This window comes from Clinocottus analis, unplaced genomic scaffold (assembly GCF_023055335.1).
Source record: "Clinocottus analis isolate CAN_PGR_092001 unplaced genomic scaffold, fCliAna1.0.p SCAF_8, whole genome shotgun sequence".
NCBI lineage: Eukaryota > Metazoa > Chordata > Actinopteri > Perciformes > Cottidae > Clinocottus > Clinocottus analis.
Window position 1 is genome coordinate 8,073,425 of NW_027176240.1, and position 19,923 is coordinate 8,093,347.

At 38.2% G+C, this 19,923-nt stretch overlaps 2 protein-coding genes across 2 annotated transcripts in view; one reads left to right on the forward strand and one right to left on the reverse strand.

The window, feature by feature from the left end:
* Positions 1–16,737, forward strand: part of LOC137779585 (VPS10 domain-containing receptor SorCS1-like) — a 42,833-nt gene extending 26,096 nt beyond the window's left edge. Inside the window, exons 12-27 of the mRNA XM_068567537.1 lie at positions 2–78; positions 588–679; positions 835–942; positions 1,201–1,318; positions 1,444–1,577; positions 2,590–2,703; positions 3,381–3,552; positions 3,828–4,014; positions 4,758–4,891; positions 4,986–5,109; positions 5,780–5,892; positions 6,901–7,035; positions 9,781–9,880; positions 10,334–10,442; positions 11,460–11,614; positions 13,219–16,737. Of these exons, the coding sequence (XP_068423638.1) occupies positions 2–78; positions 588–679; positions 835–942; positions 1,201–1,318; positions 1,444–1,577; positions 2,590–2,703; positions 3,381–3,552; positions 3,828–4,014; positions 4,758–4,891; positions 4,986–5,109; positions 5,780–5,892; positions 6,901–7,035; positions 9,781–9,880; positions 10,334–10,442; positions 11,460–11,614; positions 13,219–13,277 (1,931 nt within the window). The 3' untranslated portion in view covers positions 13,278–16,737. The remainder of the gene's footprint in view (position 1; positions 79–587; positions 680–834; positions 943–1,200; positions 1,319–1,443; positions 1,578–2,589; positions 2,704–3,380; positions 3,553–3,827; positions 4,015–4,757; positions 4,892–4,985; positions 5,110–5,779; positions 5,893–6,900; positions 7,036–9,780; positions 9,881–10,333; positions 10,443–11,459; positions 11,615–13,218) is intronic.
* Positions 16,738–16,977: 240 nt separating this feature from the next.
* sorcs3b (sortilin related VPS10 domain containing receptor 3b) overlaps positions 16,978–19,923 on the reverse strand; it is a 40,248-nt gene continuing 37,302 nt past the window's right edge. Inside the window, exon 27 of the mRNA XM_068567874.1 lies at positions 16,978–18,367. Within this exon, the coding sequence (XP_068423975.1) occupies positions 18,303–18,367 (65 nt within the window). The 3' untranslated portion in view covers positions 16,978–18,302. The remainder of the gene's footprint in view (positions 18,368–19,923) is intronic.

The following is a 19,923-nucleotide window of genomic DNA, read 5'->3' on the forward strand; positions in this document are numbered from 1 at the left end:
GGTGTGGTTGGACCAGAGCTGACTAGCAATAACGTCAGTATTTTCATCACGTCTGATGCTGGAAACAACTGGAGAGAGGTACAGTATGATAACTGTAAGGTCCCTCGACAATCCCTGCGTTCCTGCAACGGCATTTCTTTCGTACATGACTTTGCTGAACTTCTTAAAAGCTTATTTGATAACTGTTATTCGTCTCCCTGAACTTTCCTTCGGCATAATGTAAAACAAAATGAAAAGCTGAATTAGAAACAAGAATGTGACTGCGCTTTCAGTGCCAACTTTCAGCTCTGGCTTTTCAGTTCTCGGTGAAGAAATAAAGAATTGAGGTTTGACACGCAGCCTCGTAAAAAAGTGCGCATCTCTGATCTGTAAAGCGAATAAACCAAAAGGAGACTACTGAGGCACGAGAGCAACACTTCTTGAAGCTTTTGTTTATTCACACAGCTGAGACCCCTGTGTAGAGAACAGTTGGGTTTATACTTGTTCAATGTGTAAGTATGCATGTCCCGCATGTTGTCATTGGTGTACACTTTGTGTACACTCAATTGATCTCTGGTGTGATAAAGTGAAGCTGGTTGTGTCTGCAGGTTTTTCAGGAGGAGTACAGCGTGTTTTTCCTGAATCAAGGAGGATCTCTGGTGGCCATCCGACACACACCTCTTCCAATTAGACACATTTGGTAAGGCTCTCCAAGGGTGTACCCAATCTTTTTAGAGACTATACTCATTCTTCAAACAAGGACTGAGGCTGCTTTTCTGCTGAGGATTTTCATACTGAATTCCACTCTATTTGTGGCTAGTCTGTCTGTGATCCAACCATTGTTCTCTCCCTCAGGCTGAGTTTTGATGAGGGCAGAAACTGGGACAAATACAGCTTCACCTCCTCTCCACTCTATGTTGATGGGGTGTTGGGAGAGCCGGGAGAGGACACCCTCATAATGACGTAAGATACGAAGGAATCAACGCTCGAGTGTTTGTTAATTATTCCTCTGAGTAATTATATATATATTACCCCAATGAAAAGTTAGAGGTGTATATCTGAGTCTATTCAAGGTAATTTTGAGAGGTTTTATTGAGGGTTTCTCAATATGGATTGAAGTCAGTGCATTAAAAATAACCAGATGTTTAGTGAGTTTTTCTTATTTTAATCGACCCCATATACCAAATGTGTTGACCATGTACTTCTGGCTTGTCCGCGCAGCATATTCGGTCATTTCAGCCATCGATCTGAGTGGCAACTTGTCAAAACTGACTTCCGGTCCATTTTTCAACATCGATGCACATCTGAAGATTACATGACATGGCAGTTACACAATGAGGTAAGCTGCCACATGGTGATCAAACCCAAGTGAATCTCTTTGATTCAGTCACACCATAAAAGCATGATGGTAGACAAAAAGGATAAAGGACCTCAGAAATGTTGATGATGCATTATTCATCACAGGGCGAGGTGTGCATCATGGGAATGAAGAGAATCTTCCAAAAACTGAAAGCAAACGTTCTATGTGTCAAGGCCAGAAATCAGTATATTTCCCAGATGTCAGATTCCTGCCCATGCACGGAGGCAGATTTTGAGTGGTGAGTTCCCTGCTCTGCAGCTACTCTTTTCATTTCATTAAATCTAATACAAAACCCTTTATCAATCTCCAGAGGCAGAGTCTGTGAAGCAAACCCAAGGCACACCAGGAGGAGTGTTTGAAGAGTTATATTTTATGATTTAGAGCTTGTTATTCTTATATTTCTATCGACGCAGGGTGTTAGTTAGTATATGATTTAAAAATATGACAGTGTTTTAACACTTTGTCATGAATACACTTTATAAACAATTGCGGTTGTAATCAATAATCCAATATAAATTAAATAAATTTAAAAAAAACCTGGGGTTTAATGTAGTGAACTGTATTCTGTGATCACACATTATATGACCTGATTGATTTGGTCTTCATTTTATAAAACAGTAATGATCATATCTTCATAACCTAATTTAAATGACAGAAGAATGCTGTCCAAACATGCCCCAACATTCAAATATGTGAGAGCAGTTGATTTCTGCATTGTATCACATATATTAAGTGCACTTCATTAGGTTTGAATCATGAATAAAACAAAAGCCTTTCTCTAGAGTATATTATCATTTACTGTATGTCGAACAAGTGTCACTTCAAGTAATACTTCTTAAACCTCTGTATCGCTTGACTTTGTCTCATATTGTTTTTGTTTTATCTCTCATCTCACTGGCGCTAAATACAAGGTTTATTAAGCTTTCAAACTCTGAGACTGTGTGTCTCTCTGATCATGATGAAAAAAAAAGTGACAGATCCCTCTGACTTTCTCGAGGTATGATTGTACTTTGTTTAAACACGCACAACCCTTTTTATGCTTCAGATGTTTGATACATAAAACATCCAGTTTCAAACGATGCTGTGCTGTGAAAAGTTTTCTCAAGCCGAGAACACTTCTATTCACAGTAGACTTGCACTTATTGTGTATGATTTAAGCTGAGTAATGATATATTATAAATGAATGATAACGAATCTGGATAACTCCTAAGTGTTTTCTTTTTCTGTATCTGTTGTTCCAACTGAAACAGCGACTATGGCTTTGAGAGGCAGATTGATGGGAGCTGCGCTCAGGCTTTCTGGTTCGTTCCTGCAGCAACATCCAGAGACTGCATTACCGGGCACAGCTTCCTCAACACCACGGGGTACACCTGATTCCTTTGTGGCGACATGAGCAAAAGGGGTAGTGGGTGTAAAAATGTCCCTGGTTATATTCAAGCTCAACTTTCTTTCAAATCAGCTTCTACTCTGTGTGAAAATTGTGTGTGTCGCACGATTGGAGAAAGCACCTTGACCTTCAGAACCGATGAAAGGAGGAGGATAGGAGGAAAATCACAACACAAATAGGATCACAAATTGGTGTACGGCTAACCTATGAACTAGCAGCCACAATTAGTCGCCAGCATCTGAACACAACATGCTGCATTAAAACTTGTTACGAGACAGTGGATGATTCAAAATAGCTCACATTTCAACATTTTTATAAAAGCTGTTTTCTTTAATAAAAATATTGCAACAATAACAATGTTTTAAAACAGTTAATAGTGTTAAATAGCATCCAATACAAACTGATGGCTGATGTTGTTGAGCTAATCTATGGGGGGTATGGACGACAAAAAAGCTTAGGAACCACTGTTTTATATATATATATATATATATATATATATATATATATATATATATATATATATATATATATATATATATATATATGTATATATATATATATAATAAATGTTTCCTTGTGTGTCCATGTGTTTTATGTCTGGTTTTGCACTTGTGGTACTTATCTTTGTTGTTTCGGGTCCTTAATTAATTCCAGATATCGCCGGGCTTTGTCTAACAACTGCACTGACGGAACACTGTTGAAGTACAGCCCCAGGCGACAAAAGTGTCCCAGTCAGGCCCCCAGGGGCCTCCAGCTCTTTACCAGTGAGGGAACACTGGTAGCAACCCTGGAGAGAAATGTCACCTTCTTGGTCTTTCTGGAAGAGGTGCTGACTTACACTTCATCAAAGCAACAGTAGAGTGTATTACAGCGAGACACTTGAAGGCTTCACGCTTTTCTCTAATGTTTTATTTGTATATTTAGATGCTGTCAGAGTGACTGAAGCACCAGCGTATCAAATAAATATGCAGTGACATGATTTACCACATGACCTCTTTCTTGTAGATATTAGGGAAAATGCACTCTGTTACTTGTCAGCGAGGACACTGAAAAAACAAGAGACTGCAGTGAGAGTGACAGTATTGTGTTTTCTTTTGGAAGGGCCTCGGCTCCATGACAAGTATAACAGTGGACTTTGGCGACGGCACAGCGATATCGTATGTTAACATAAGCTCCATCGACGACGGGGTCAAGCACATCTACAGTAAGGTTGGCATCTACCAAGTTTCTGCGACAGCAACCAACACTCTGGGCTCTGATAGGGTGATCCTCTATCTCCACGTCTCATGTGAGTGAAATTATTTCTCATCTCGAAGTGAATGCTACTACATTGCCAATTGCTGTATTATTCTTTAATGCATTTTTTTTTAATGTAAATACTAGCCCCTTCCCTCTTGAATACTCTTTGTCTGCATTATTTAATCAATTTTACTTCCTCTTATCACCTTCACACATAAGACGACACATTTTCGGGACTAACTTTGTTTTCCTTAATATCATAGTGACTAAGCCATGGCCTTGATCCTTTAGCACAGTTCATTGAATACTCTATGAGCCTAAGCCAACAGCCTTCAAATAGGTCGAAACACTTGAACTTGTAAACCTTTACAAAGCCAATATAATTGAAACACTTGGACAAACATGCTCACACACAACTCTTCTGTAATTTCAATATTGGCTCATCAAACCGAGGCCACATCCAAAATCTCCATCCAACGTTTTGAGTGTCACTTGCCTCTGTGCAGGCATAAAAGACAGCAGTTTGTGCTCTTTGAAAGAGAAGAGCAGCTATGCACGGTTTGAATTCAGCTCATTGTAATGGTTGGCATCTAAATATCCACAGACCCTCGTCAAAACACTCCTGTAGTGCAATCAACCTCTCCATTGTCTGTCTATCATACATGCTCGGTGTGTTTCCAGGCACAATGCCATTGCTTTACCCAAAATATGACTCAAAAACATGGATTTTGTCCTCAGCCACATTCTCAGAATTTCTTTTGATTATAATGTTAATTTTTTTTCTCTCTAAAGGTCAACTTGAACAGGTCCAACTCTCGGCTCCTTCAGTGGTCGTCAAGAACAAAGCAGTAAACCTCACCACAGTGTTACGGCCCAGCAGCGTGGGAACAGTCAGCTATTACTGGTGGTTTAATAACAAAACAGAGGTCAGCTTTACTTTACTATCCTCTTCCATGTAGCCTGTTTACTGAATGGAGAGAGTCACAGGTCACAGTACATTTCTGTGTCTTTGCCTTTCAGCCTGTTGTCACTCTGGACGGAGCGATGTCCTTCACTTTCTCCAAGGAGGGAAGTCACACCATCACTGTTCAGGCTTCAGTTGGCAATATTGTCCATCAGGACCAAATTACTTTGGCTGTTTATGGTAAACTCAACGCACACAGAGAACCTCAAAATAAAATTAGACATTGAAAATTATGGAGTCAATTTTCTGTATTCATATTGAGAGGGATACAAAAAGGTTTTGAATGTTGTTTTACCAGAAAATGTTTTTTTGTGGCATTCATCAAAAGATGCTTTGCTTAGTTTGCAAAGCATCGGCCACGTAATAACAGGTGGTTGTGTGTGAAGCGAACTTTAAATCACTTACTAAAAGCTCAAGTATGTGACCTTTCCAAAGTCAAGAATGAAGGTCAACATTGAGCCATTTTTCGATGTTTTAATTCCTTCATATTTTCAGGGTAGCTTGTAAAAATTGCAAATAGCCAATAACTTACACTACCATATAAAATACATTGTAAACAGTATTTTTCTTTCTTTTTGTCTTCATTATAGACATCCCCGACATATGGGACAACCAACCCACCATTTAGCTTGATGAATAATTACACATACATCAAACCATCAAAACAATAGCACATATATAACATAGACAAAGTGAAGTGTGTTGTACCAAAAATGTACTCAGCCACACACACACCAAGTTAATTATAAAGATTAAAGTACAAATCATGTGTCTCCTCTAAAAACCAACATACAATACATACACAAATATACTTATCCTAGGTCTGAATTGTATTTCTATGTCATTTCAGATTATTTTCGGTCCCACATTTTGGGCTTTTCTTCTAATTTGGACGAGCTGAACCCCGAGGTGTCTGAGTGGAGAGAGGACATCAGCCGAGTGGTGAAGAGCAACATGGTTCAGGTCTGTTTTTAATATGCAACCGTTATTATTAAGACCATAACACAATCAGGGCAGTGGCGGGCTGTCAGAGCCTGCTAAGCCTTCTCGACTGGCCTAAACAGAATTACAAAGTTATTACTAATATTTTTTGTTATTTTTTTATTTCTAAAGTTATAGCTGATCTAGAGGCACTGAATTTGCAGGTAGAAAATCCACGGCCCGCCACCGAATCAGGAGCCAACTGAACTCCTCATTCAGAATCTAGCAATAAGCTTTGCACTTGAAACTCAAGTCCAATAAACCACTGACATTTCCATTCTTTGTTTAAGCTGCGTGTGTAATGCATGCATGATGTGGTCTTGTGTCAAGTGTTGCACTCCGCTAACTGCAGTGTATTTAACCTCAATTGCTATCTCATTGTCATGTTAACCTCAACACACTGATATTGCGCTTCACCTGAAATCATCATTACAAGTACAACCTTTCAACTGAACTTGTTTAAGGGGGCAGTACAAGCATCACTGTGGTAGTTGCCATTTGCTCTCTAAAGAGCTGAATGCCATTGCCTTGAGAGAACACCAAAACCGCAAGTAAAAAGAACTTGACTGTGGTTAAGTGCATCCGGTTTCCCCTCTCAGACTCTGTGGGTATGTCAAAAAGCAGCAGGTTATGTAAAAGACCTGGATACTGAGATCTATATATATCCTACAGTAGCCCTCAGTATGAAACATTCACTTTGACCTTCTGTCTTGTCAGATATTACCACGGTTTACACTGGGAAACTGACAGGAGACCTCTGGTTACGGCATAAATGCACTAAAAGCCCTGGCCTTTACCAAAGACTGTCAAATTGAGCTTGCATGTTTCAGTTGATCCGTGCATTATATCTTGACAGTGACTGGTACTTAGGCAAATGATGTATGAAGCGGTGAGCCAGGAGAATTTACTCATTAATACAGAGTCGAAGCAGAGAATATCAGTCCAATTAGGAAACCCTTTTTTAATGATGTTGTGTTGTTATCATTAAAGGTCACAGGAATAAATGAGGAGCAGCTCCTGGTCACAGTGCTCCCAGGTTTACCAACAACAGCGGAGATTTTCATCGTTCCTGAAAAGAAGCCAAGAGACGGTGGCATGGATGAAAAGTGGGCACATCTGGATCAGGTACCGTCATCAAGTTATTGTTATGTCCCTCTGCAGATGTTCATGACAATGTGGCTTTTTGTGATAATTACAACCGCACTAAAGTAAGCAGAGGAAGTCAAAAGACTCTCCAGAGTCTGGAGAGAGGATATATATATGTTCTTCTTTTTGCTCTGAGACTGAGGCACATATATATAGGCCTGGAGGATATGTCCTTTACATTTTGAGTGCCATACAACACTGCTGATCGATCAGCTTGAGCTATATAGCTGTATTGAAGAGACATTTTAATGGTTGGACATTTCTCCCACCAGAAGGTTACATCTTGCTTGAGTGGATTGACATTTGCAACACAATATTTGTACAGAAGCATGGTCTTCTAGCTAGATGTGAAAAACAAGTTATAGGCACATGAACATGGAAAATAATAAATAAATAATCCCCTTGCCCCTCCTCAGTATTTTAGCATATTGTTTTCATTAGGCTGAATATAAAAGTACATTTCTCCTTCAAATGTATTTCATCAACTGTTACAGTCCAGTCTTCTTGTGTTAACTGCAAACCATTTAGCTTAACAGCTTTGCTCTTAGGCAACATAATGTAAAGAATCCTGTGCCATAAGTTTATCAATTATGTTTTTCCCGCTATAATGTGCATAATGAGTCATCAGCCTCTATTCATCATGGGAGTTGTACACTTGCCAATATAAGTTGATTTTAATGGCTTTTCTATAGATTACTGTAATCATCCTCAATTATCTCACTAATCACTGATTATTCTCCAGTTTAGCTATAAAGTGTTTTATATTTTACACGCTGAACATTTAAAACATTTTACTACCTTCCAGGCAGCATTGGTTAGTGCTTGTATAGATTTAAAACTTGTTTTTCCTTGCGGCAATACATCACAATGAGCATCATGTCCACATTTATTTTTGTCAAAGTTACATTATTGTTGCATGGTAACACAGTTTTAAGTGCGGCTTGATTTGACAAGTCTGCACTCTTTCACAGCACAACAATAAGGGCACGTTTGACAGAAATAAATGCAGACATGATGCTCATTTTGATGGATTACTGGAGTCAAGCAGATTTAAAGTCTTTGCAAATGTGTTTGGATACCATGGTGAGATGATTGGACACCCTGGATACATGGCACTGTAGGAAAACCGCTATGTTATTCTTCTGGAAAAGGTCAGCAGTAATGAGGAGTGAACATGTTTTGTAGTAATTGGGGTAAAAAATGCAAAAAACGTTGGTATGGTTCATTAAGTGAAAACACACACAGAGAACAAGAGAAATGTGCTTTGTTATCAGCATGCTGGCACATAGGGTAATCTCATATAGCTCCATAAGACATCCTCATTTAGTTTTTGAGTAAACCCCTTTGATTTCCCCCTCCCACACACACACTCACACACACAGCTGTTCCCTCCCTCATAGAGTAATGCATGATGTGAACACTAGAGGGCAATATCTTCCCGTGTAAAGGGACTAAAACAGCATCCGTGGAAGCGATAAAAAAAATACTAATTTCTTGGTCCATGTTGTCGCCTCACTGCCACCTTTTAGAAGTTTGGAGGCTTGCCTCAAACTTGTGATGATAAAACGAAACCACAATCATTTCAAGTCATGATGCTAAATGCTTGGTATTATTTTTTTCTGAAGGCAAAATAAGATTGTTCAAAAGTAATCTCATAACATGTTATAGAAAGCTATCAAATGTATAAACAAAACAATAACACAGCTAAACTTAAGCTAATGTATTTATCATAATGAATGGGACCTCAATGTATCATAAGTAAACATAATTTTGCTGGCTCACAGTCAGTCTTGAACTAAGTTAATAGATATTTAATTACATTGATGCATCATATAATTGGCAGCATCGAGAAAGGAGACAAACTAGGGCAGGCGGCCTGGATTGGGAATTAAAGAGATGTATTTATCTAAAGCCTGTCTGATTACCTGGCAGAACCTCACAGACAATAGGGTAATAAATCTTCAGTTCACCGCTCTCATCTCGAGTGAATGACTTGCAACGTGGATGCATTAAATGAGCGTGTGCCCACACTCACACACATGCATGTAGTGAGTGTATGTGTGGTGCAGCTTATTAAAATGTGTAATAGATTTACTGACCCTGATATGCCACTAGAACAAAAAGTAATTATTCATACTGTGTAGAGCGGTCTAATTTTAACCAGTGGAAAGATTTTAGAAAAAGCAAGATGGAATTAGTGAGGCATGGCTAAGGACTCAAATGGGCTCTGGGAAGGCATTTTGGTCTCCTGTTAAATGACTGCTTCATCTAGGTGTGAAAGTAGGGGAACTTGAGGCACTTCAGGGGGAACAATTAAAAGAAAAAAACATTCTGATATTAGAACATACTTTGATTTCCAATAGCTTTGCCTCACTGAACTTTAAATTATTAAATGGTATCTTCTGGAAATACTGAACAACAATAAAGAAAGCGGTAAGAAATCCAGTTTTGATCAAAATAGCAATACTTTTTATTGTTACGTCACTGCCACAGCAACGGGGCTGCCCTTTTACCTGATTAAAATTCCGCCGGGTTTCGATGCAGCGGGTTTCGGTTTCCCGTGTCATATCAACGTTTGCTCCTCTTTAGAAAGAAGCAAAAATTCTGATTCATAATTCAGGCTGTTAGATGAAATGACTGCGGTTGAAATATTGATGACTGTGGAATATTGCTGTGCAGCCGCTGCTAACTGAGTCTTCTCTGCTCCATCACTCCTCCTCATAGCTTTCTCAGGTTCTGCTAAGTGCTTTGAACCAAGACCTCATCCAGTTCACACTCAAACCGGGGGTGCAGGTGAACGTGTACGCCACGCAGCTGTCTCCAGGTGAGTCTGCATCCTCACCCACACTCCTACTCCAACAAATGGAAGTCCCATCCTTTTTTAGGAGAGAGTTGCATTTCAGGTGGCTGTCAGGCCAGACTTTGTGCAATGTTCTAGTTTCAAGATGAAGTCTCCATGTTTTAAAATGTGAACTGAAGTCTCGACTGTTTTATGTGTTTTAATCGTATTATTGGTACATTGTTGGTGTTAATATTTTTAAATGCCCAGGAGAGAGGTATTGATAGCGAGGGGCTTATCCTGGATAGAGTATAGTAAGAAGAGAAGAGAAAAAGTTGATTAGATTTAAGCTCTCTCAGTCACGAATCTTGATTATTGTCAGAATAATAAAACAGCGGTGATCTTGTTATGTCATTTATATTCATATGAGATTAAGAAAAAAACATTCATCCTCATTTAGCCAGCATGTGCACTCAATTTTTCTTTTCTCCCTCGAAGCTCCTCTTGTGGACAGCAGCGATAGCGGCCACAGCGGAACTGCAGTCATCATGCTTGTGTCAGTCGTACTGATGGGCTTGGCTTTCTTTGTCTTATATAAATTTAAAAGGTACAGTATACTGGATGTAATGTATTTGGGCTTGTGCGACGAGAAATCCTCAGATTTTCAGGTACATATATTTATGATAACATATATGTTAGTGTTTTGTGTGTGTTTGCATAACGACCCTTTTCGGAGTCAGCCCCATTATCTACTAGCGAGCATCTCACTCCTCACTCTTCAAACTTTCCAGAAGTATTCAGACTCCATATATCTCTGAGTTATGGACACCCGCGACACAATAATAGCTTGAGGAATACGACAATTCCCCTCTGTCTCAATCTGCAGAATATTACAGGGAATGACAGTCTAATCAATTCCTCGAGAGTGCTGAATGGCTGTCAGAGTCCTGCAGTTATCAATATTCATCTATCCGACAATGTGAGGGTTGACCTTTCGGAAATGCTAAACACAGCCATCCAAGGTGAGGCATACTCTGCAGAATGGCAGGAAAGGTTGAGGAGATAAGCCCTGAGACAACATATATTATACAGTGAGGGACATACAGTAAATAGCATCCTCTGCTGCAGGTAATCCCATGCCAATCATCGAGGAATGTGTTAGTTGCTCTGTAGTTTGCAGGATTTTACCCATTATGATTTGAAACATTACTTAACTTTCACTTTCAAGATCTTAATTACAACATTAAGGAATCAACTTTCAGTTTCTAAAGCTGCCTCAAATGTCATCGCACCAGCTGCGGCACAAACTCACAAGGGGAGACTTTGAAATTAGAAATGCAAGATGTTAGTTTTAAGTGGAATTGTGGGTGCATCTGAGGGGATGAAAAATTGATTGAAAACGGAGGTGAACAATATGAAAGTGAAAGAGCAATGCCCAGTGGAATGTGAAATGCCCTAGTTTCTAGCTTTCAAGCAATCCTCTCCCATCCTTAACAGTTAAAAATAGTGTGTGACACATTATGCTTAGTGAAAGCATTAGTGAAACAGACCTGATGGCAGGTTTCCATTAGCATGCCTTTTTTTAAATCTTTTTTTTTTCCCCGTCTCTCTGTATGACCTCCAGGAAGATCCCGGGCATCAACACATACACAGCAGAGCAGCCTGACAAAGAACAAGAGGTCATCCCGACAGTGACCTCAATAGATATCCCAAACCCTGAGGGGGAGAAGCTGACCTCACTGGATCATGTGGATGTACAGTTGGACTCAAAAGGCAGAGGTAATTATGTGTCTTCCTTTAAGCTATAGCTATTCCTCAAGAATATACAAGGTAGTTGATATTTTCAGGTTTCTATGTTGAACTATTCTCGATCTAGTGTTTTATTCCATCGCTTGTCAAATTGGTCATATTGTTATAAAGACTGCAGAATTACTGAAAGGGTTAACTCATCCTAATGAAGAAAAAACATTTCCTGTCGTGGTATTTGGTGGTAGTGGTTTTATTTGTCACGGTTTTGAGTTATGCAACAATTCCATTGGTATAACACTGTTCCTTTAAAAACAGTTGACACATGATGAGTAAAGCCATACGTGCACAGTGACATCACACTTCCATCACTTCGGATGAAGCCTGTATCGTTAGCCTGACAAATGCAAGGATGCTTTTCCTGTTTCGTTGCGTGTCCTGGACCCGTATTCTGTGTTTTCCCTGCAAATGTGCAGAAACATTCATGCACTCTGTTTGAAAATGTAGTGATTATTCTTGTGAATTAGTACAAAAGACTTGAGTTGGAAAAACATTCATGTCAGCCAGTTACTTGGAGAAAAACCTGGTAGATGAGAGGAAAAAAAGTATGTATTAACCAGGATAACCTTTGAGCTCCAAACATTTCTTTTCTTTATTCTGATATTTGATGCTCAACTTGTTTTACATATAGATATGCAATATTTGAGAGTACGTAGAAGTACATATCATGTTTAAACTGATGATTTTCTTTTTGCTTTGTGTGTGATTTAATTAGTAGTTCTTTAAAAAATATAGCAGTGTTTTGTAATCCCATGTAGGATGGGCCAAATGTTTGGTGTGACATAGAAATAAAAAGCAAATACATTTTGTATGTTCACTATTACTCTACCAGACTACAGACTCACTTTCATAAACCACACACAGTTCAACTATTGCTCTGAAAATGTTAATTACTTTACCAAAAAAGCAACATCACGTCTTTGTTTATGGGCTGCGTTTGGTGCTAAAGTGACCGTGCCTTTACCTGAACATTGTTTCTGAAAAGACTTGTTGTTTCAATAGTTACGATGATTATAATTACACATCTCAAGGATTATGTGAGAACATCTTAATTTGTTCTGTAAATTGAGTGAACTGATCCTCAAGTAAAGCAAATGAAGTTGTCAAAAACCAAAAAGGAACAATGCTCACAAGTTGCCGCTCACTGAAAGGAAACCGATACATGATATTCAGTTATTGTTAAGTACTGATGTCGTTCCACCTGCCCCTGTATTGTCCTCCAGGAGTTACCAAGACAAGTTATTATTATGTGCAGTATATTTATGTATTTGTCAACCTGAGTTTGTCAAAGCAAGCTATTAGTATTCACAGGTAAGTGAAGCGCAGTCAAATTCAAGCTAAAGTGATGAGAATGTCTGGGTGAATTATTTGACCCAATAAAATAATTAGTGCATCAGGAAAGTAGCGGAGTGGTGAAAGCATTTTCATCAAGAAATATCTCTGAGTTTCCAGTTGATTTACTTCTAAACAATCGACCCTTCCAAGATGAATTTGTTTGCGTGCAAAAATGCACCCCTATGCAAATGGGTACATAAAATTCCTGCTCATGTCTCTTTCCTTTTTCCCCCCCTTGTCAGGCTACCTGCCATCTCACACTGACATCAAGCTCTCTGATGAAGCGCCCCATGTGTTTTAATGTCGGGAGTCTATGACCAACTCGAAAGCAATACATCTTCTTTGGCAGTTACTTCCAGCAAGCTATGAAACCACGGTCACAATGAATGGTCTCGAGTGTTTTGCTACCCATGCATGGATGGACCAGTTCACACTGTGCTGCCTAATCCCTCTGAGGAGACTGTACAGATTTATACTTGCTTCTTGAAACGGGACACTTTTTGACTGAAAATACTTGTATTTTTGCAAGGACATTGATCTTTTTATGTAAATAATGTACATCTATAATGGGAGAAGTGAAAGTTATTTGTCTCGGCTGGTTACAGCTGCGTCTGCCCGAATATGAAAATATCACACAGCAGGGCAGAAGTGATGTATAATAATATCTCAATATATTTCCTATTTCTGTTCTCTGGGTTTGTGTTTGTGAAGTTTACTTGAACTATGTGGAAATAGCTTATCTGATTAAGACAGTGAGGGAAGCAGATTCATTAAGCTCTGTACAATCAGTAAATCTTATCACCCGATTCTCATCAAATGAAAGCTTGCAATATCCAGGAGAGGAGGGAGGGCTTCTTGTCCCAGATCTGTGTATTCCATCATGCCTGTCTCTTTGCCTCTCAAAATGTTATATATGTCATAACAAAAATAACAACAGAAGATTAAACAGGAATATATTAGACCGGTATATACAGTAGACGAGAAACAGTCCCTCTTGTGTACGAGATTCAAATAAGTCATTTTAGTGACAGTGGTATGAACGCTAACATGATGAATGTTAAACCTACTTTAAACAGATTATACACACATTTCTAATCTAAATCATGCATATGGATTATGTGTGCTGCTTAAATCTTACATTTGATTGTTTTACAGTCAATTTGACTGTTAAACAACGCAATGACTTTGAATTTTGTGCTTCGTACTTATTTGTTGCCCACAGCATTTCTTGTACATTCTGGTTTCTATAAATAGAGCTAAATGCAAATCATCAGAATAATTCCTGTGTTAACAAAGAAGCTATGGTTACGGTCCCAAACACATACTGCGATGCAGTGAAAAGTGCAAAATCTGTATTTTCATGAATTACTTATTTGTTTGAGATTAATTAGCTATTTGTTTGTGCGATATACCACCACGAAGTTAAAAGACTTGAGCTCCTTGACACAGTTACACATTTCCGTGTTTTTTTCTTTCAACTGTGCTCACTGTGAAGGTTACAGGAAGTACGGCAACCGCAAGAACTACACCAGGTCTAAATGGAAAGACGTTCTCATTTTACACCTTTTGAATTTATTCTGGACTGTTTATCTACCGTAATGTTACCAGCATCTCCACCTGGCATTTCCTCAGGAGCATGCAGTCTGTTCTAGGTTTGCCCCCAAGGACTCAGCGCACAAAAGGCTGCGGATTTGTTCATCTCCTTCGCTGCAAGGGACACGGAGATAGAGAAGACGTATCTCCTGTCAACAAGGCTCAGCCTACGCACAGAGCTTTGGTCAGCTGCTGTCTCTTTGGGATAAGTACTGAAGTTCTTCTTCATCCAACTTTTCTTTTTAAGTGTTGTCAGCATCATATGTCAGTAAGACAAATTGACTGGAGGCTTCTCCATACTTCTTTTCTCCATTCCTGCGACTGAGCCTGAAGCATAAATAAACTCTTTCTCGTCATCGGGCGAACGCTGTCTCTCTACACCGATTGTCAGCGAGGTTTTGTCAAGTCCCAATAATCAACCTGTGAATAGGATTGTGAACATAATGCATGATGATTTTTTTTTTTTCCTTTCAAGATAGTAAAAAAAGATGTCTAAATTAGAAGAACAAAATGTAACGTGCACTGCAGTATTTTCTGTTTCTTAAAAGGCTGAACAGCTCATTTTAATTACAAGTGACTTGCTGTTACTGTGTTTTTCATTTAATCGTGCAGAAGTACCCATTGTTGCGGAATAAAGCAGAAACTAAACATGAATGCAGTGCGGCGGATTCTCATTTCCCAAAATCATAAACCGCTTTATTCATTTCTGCTGTTTGTTAAAAACCCATGTAGCTTTACTGCAGCATTTAAGAGGTGTTTGACCTTTGATTTAGTCAATTTCATAAAGGGCGGCGCTGTGACCCAAACTGGTCATTGTGATTGATGGACACTCTCACTCAGATTTTCTGCTTTTTCTGCTTCGTCTCTAACAAGTGTTGTTTGGCACACTCAAAGTTTCAGTTCAACCATTTGCGAGATACAATTGGGCCGAGCAGGAGGACAATGAAAAGCACCAAGTAGCCCGGAGAGATTCTAATGGGCTAGTTCCTTGGCTCTCCTACTGTGCAACAAATTAATTATCCACTCTCCAGGAAATTGTCACATATACACACATACACACACACTCTCACACACGCACACACACACACACACAGACGCACGCAATCAAGGAAGATTTTCACAGAATGGGTAGCACCTTGAATGAAAAATGTCCCACAACAATAACCCCACAGCAATATTGTGTTAGCCGCAGTGTGAAATTGATGAGCATGTTTCCTTTCATTGAGTGCTACATTAGTGTCTGGCTGCAGCGAATCATCCATTAGGGATTGTCACCGTTCAATTTGATTGTGCACCGTCGAACATCCCAGGGCAGTTAGAGAAAGGCCTCGGTGTTAATTCAGACTGAGAGCAGGAGCGAGAATAAGACTCTGGGGCGTTGATGACTGTTGGAGTGATGGAGATTGGTGTGCGATAGGAAGCTGTTGAGGGGACAAACAAAATGCAAAACAGTGGAACAAGGTCCTTGTTGCTGCATCTTTGAGTGTGAAGAGTCATTTCAGCCAATCAGCCACACAGTTCTCCTCCAAACCTTTCTGTCGCCGTGCCATTTTAATGTGAAAGGCTTCTTTTTTTTTTTTTTTTTAATCTGAAGACGAAAGAAGGAGCAATACTAACGGCAGTAGTTCTTTACAAAATTGTCTGTTTCTCATCATTCGACGACTGCCTCAGTAATTGTTCCCATTAAATAGAAACCATCTGTAACTGGCAACTTGAGTGATAGAGGTAAAATGAAGCTCAGTCAAAGTGTCAGATTGGAATCTGCACATGGGTGTTATCCCACTTCTGCCCATTAAAGCTGACTTCAGAGCCTCTGAGGGATCATTAAAAGTGTAATGCTGAGACTGATATGCTGGCTGCTACAAGGCACCTGGGTTTCAGATAGCACACGCTTCATGAATCTTGTTTTCAGGTTTATGTCATGACAATACAGACATGTCTCATTCAGTGGCAGGCCAAAACAAAATCTGTATTTGCATCCTTTTGCCAGAAGGAAGAAATAGAGTGTAAACTATATCCTAATCTTCCATCTTCCATTACAACCCAAACTGTTGGTGCATGCATAATAGAGACACATGATTCAATATAAAAATACATTTATTTTGAACAATTTAAAAATGGCAATTTGTTCACAGTAAGAAATATGATTCAAAACAAGACAATTTATATATCAGACAAAAATTAACAATATCATAGATCATGCACAACTTTTTGGCAATTGCACAACTAGACTATTAGACAAGGTGTTAATTATTTGTTTAATGAAACTTTAAAACCATCAATGATTGTAAATGTATTTGTGATTGTATGTATATATATATATATATATATATATATATATATATATATATATATATATATATATATATATATATATATATATATATATATACATATATATACACACACACACAGTACTCACTCTCCCTAATATAGCATTATATCTTTTATCACAGATTATTAGGGCATGCTACTGTAAAAAATCAAATAAATAAAAAAGAGGACATCCAGTTTGTTGTGAGACTGAAGTACATACAGAAACATACTAACCTATTGACCGTTCAGTGAGTTAACCTTACGTTAAAGTAGGATGATGCTACTGTACATTCCTTTACATTCCTTCTTTCTCTATGTACAAGTTTACAATATTTCTACTTCTAAGGCCAAACGTCCATGTTCAAACACCACATTTCCCATTGTGTACCATCATCTGATGAGTCATTTAAAGCACCATGTTAACTACCGGTAACAAAGCAAAACCAACTACATATTCCTTTCTGATATTCCTTTCCCTTAAGCATTTACAACAGTCAGATTTTGATACTTTTAATATAAAGATTCATTAGTGTATATTTACAACTCAAAGACCTCTAGTTATAGGACGGTGAATGTACATATGTATCTATAGCATAAATAAAGTAGGGTAAGATGTGTTCTGTCTAAAACTGACACTTCTTTTATTGTTTGGGTTTTCTTATCTTTTCTGGATGTAAGAAAAAAAGAGAACAATTAAACTTGCAAAATTTGATTGCCTCTTGGTTCAAATGTCTGTTCAAGGGAAAAATTATTAAAAAGCACTGTTAAGATTTCATTTTTATTACATGAAATGGATTCATCATTTAAAGCCATGTATTATGATATTCCTTAAGGGCCAAAATCTCCTTGGAGTGGGTCGTGATCATTCTCTGTCATTCAATGCAGAAATAAAAGAAACCTCTGTACATATACACTGAAGCCTGTACATTGCCTCTCCTGTACTGAAGCATTACAATAATAATACTTCTCTCATTTAACTGTTTCTTATAGTTTCTGAGGTATATTATTTCAACAACTCTGTTTTTCCAAAGCCATTTTCCTCCAAATGAACAAAAACGATGGCATGTCTCAAGCAGTGAAGCATTCATTAAAAGTTGAGTTTTCATAAAATAGATGGAGTTGATGTAGAAGCTTGAAATCTTTAGGCTAATTGGAATTTTTCTGCCAGCTAAAGTTATCAGCCAATTTAAGCAATTCACCGCCCTAAAACTAGAGGCCCTGGAGTCTGGCTCGGTGGATTAATCTTCATCAGGTATTATAAAGATACTTACTCTACCCGTGTGGGTTAAAAACATGACTTTGAACGATAGCAGCTATCACAGTGAAATGTGTATATAAAAAGAAAACAATGCCAACAAAGCAAACAATTTTAGCACAATTGTAACACAACAATCTGTACTTACTCCGTAACAGAGTCTTAGACGTTAGAACAGTTTGGAAATTCCCTTGTAACAATTCTTTCCATATTTCTTCCAATTCCTCCTGAAAACATGCAAACAAAACATAAAACAGACTGAATACAGGGACAGTCAACTGCTGAGATATTACATGCACATCACACGTTGCTTGTTTTGAGAATATGATGATATGAAAGCCTACATAACCTTGAGTTTGGGGTCAAGGAATAACTGCCTTTAACATCAACCAGTCAACACAAAATGCAATCTTGCTTTCTATCTTATCTTTCTACTTGGAGTTCAAATGTTTTTTCATAAGCTTTTACACCTAATTGTGAATTCATCTGCAATGCATATTGGTTGAAAAGCCCCCTGTTGTCTCAAAGGAACATGGCCTCTCCGAGGAGGGCTGAGCTGGTGATGGAGGGCTGATAAGATGGGATCGCGGTGACAAGTGGGGTCGTTCAGATTGTGCAGACACTGGCTTATTCAAAGGTGGTACTTTTATCTCTAAACTGTGTCAGTAATTTAAATTCAGTGATTTGTATGAAGCTCCGTGAACCCAATTTTATGTTCACCCGTATAACTAATAACTTGGCAGTAAATCTATCTAGGAAAAGCTTCAGTAGTCAGTTCAGATTTACCAAAGGAAATATGAGAATATGTTAAGACTAAAACATATGTTGTCTTTAGGAGCATTCGAAAGGTAAAGAATAAGAGTAGTTTCCAAGTGTAAAATTAAGATCTGAAAGGTTAAAATGTAAGATTGAAATATTTAATGCCGAAACAAAGTTACTGTATCACACACAGAGAGCTGAGGAAGGACGCTTGGGGTAGTTCTTATTAAATTACAACAAAAAATAAAATAACATTGGGACAAAAAAACAAGTTCAAATCACTTTCACTCATACTCACAAACTTAAAGTGGTCCACTGAACTCCACTTGAATCTTTGGCCACATTAAAATATGTTCTATTTTTAAGTTGGCAAACTAGAAAACAGCTGCTTATTTACCTATCTGGCAGTTACAGCGCAACATTATCATTCATTTAGAGTCATGCTTAAAGTCGTGCCTCTACCAACTCCTGAAAAATATCTCGTTAGTGGCTAAATGCTTCACTACGGTCACCAGCTAGTCCCAAACTTTGTCTGTCTGCCGTTGGGTGCTGTTAGGTTATATGATATGTATTGTTTCTTAGCTTTTTTTACTGCCAAAACAACGCTGTGTGAGAAGTAAGGGTTTAACATAACAAAATTGTTGCACAAAATTGAAACAATGCACAGAAACTATTGCTCATGAAATGAAAAGGAAGCTGAAGATTCAGTTGATAGTTCTTTGTAGGTTCATCACTTTGAGCGACCTCTTCCACATTGTCCTTTCATACCTATATTGCTAATATGAAATGTAAATAATAATAATAATAACGATAATATTATCAATGCTATTCCTCATCATTAAAAATATAAATTATGTAAATGTTTATAACACTGAATAAAATAGAAGTATTTTTGAAAGGAATAAACAGTGAATTAGACCTATGCATTAGTGCCTGTCTGTGATTGGCTACTGATACATTTACTTAATTATGTAATTACTTGAGAGTTGCTCTTAGTGGGAATGTGTTGCTTGTTAAATGTGTT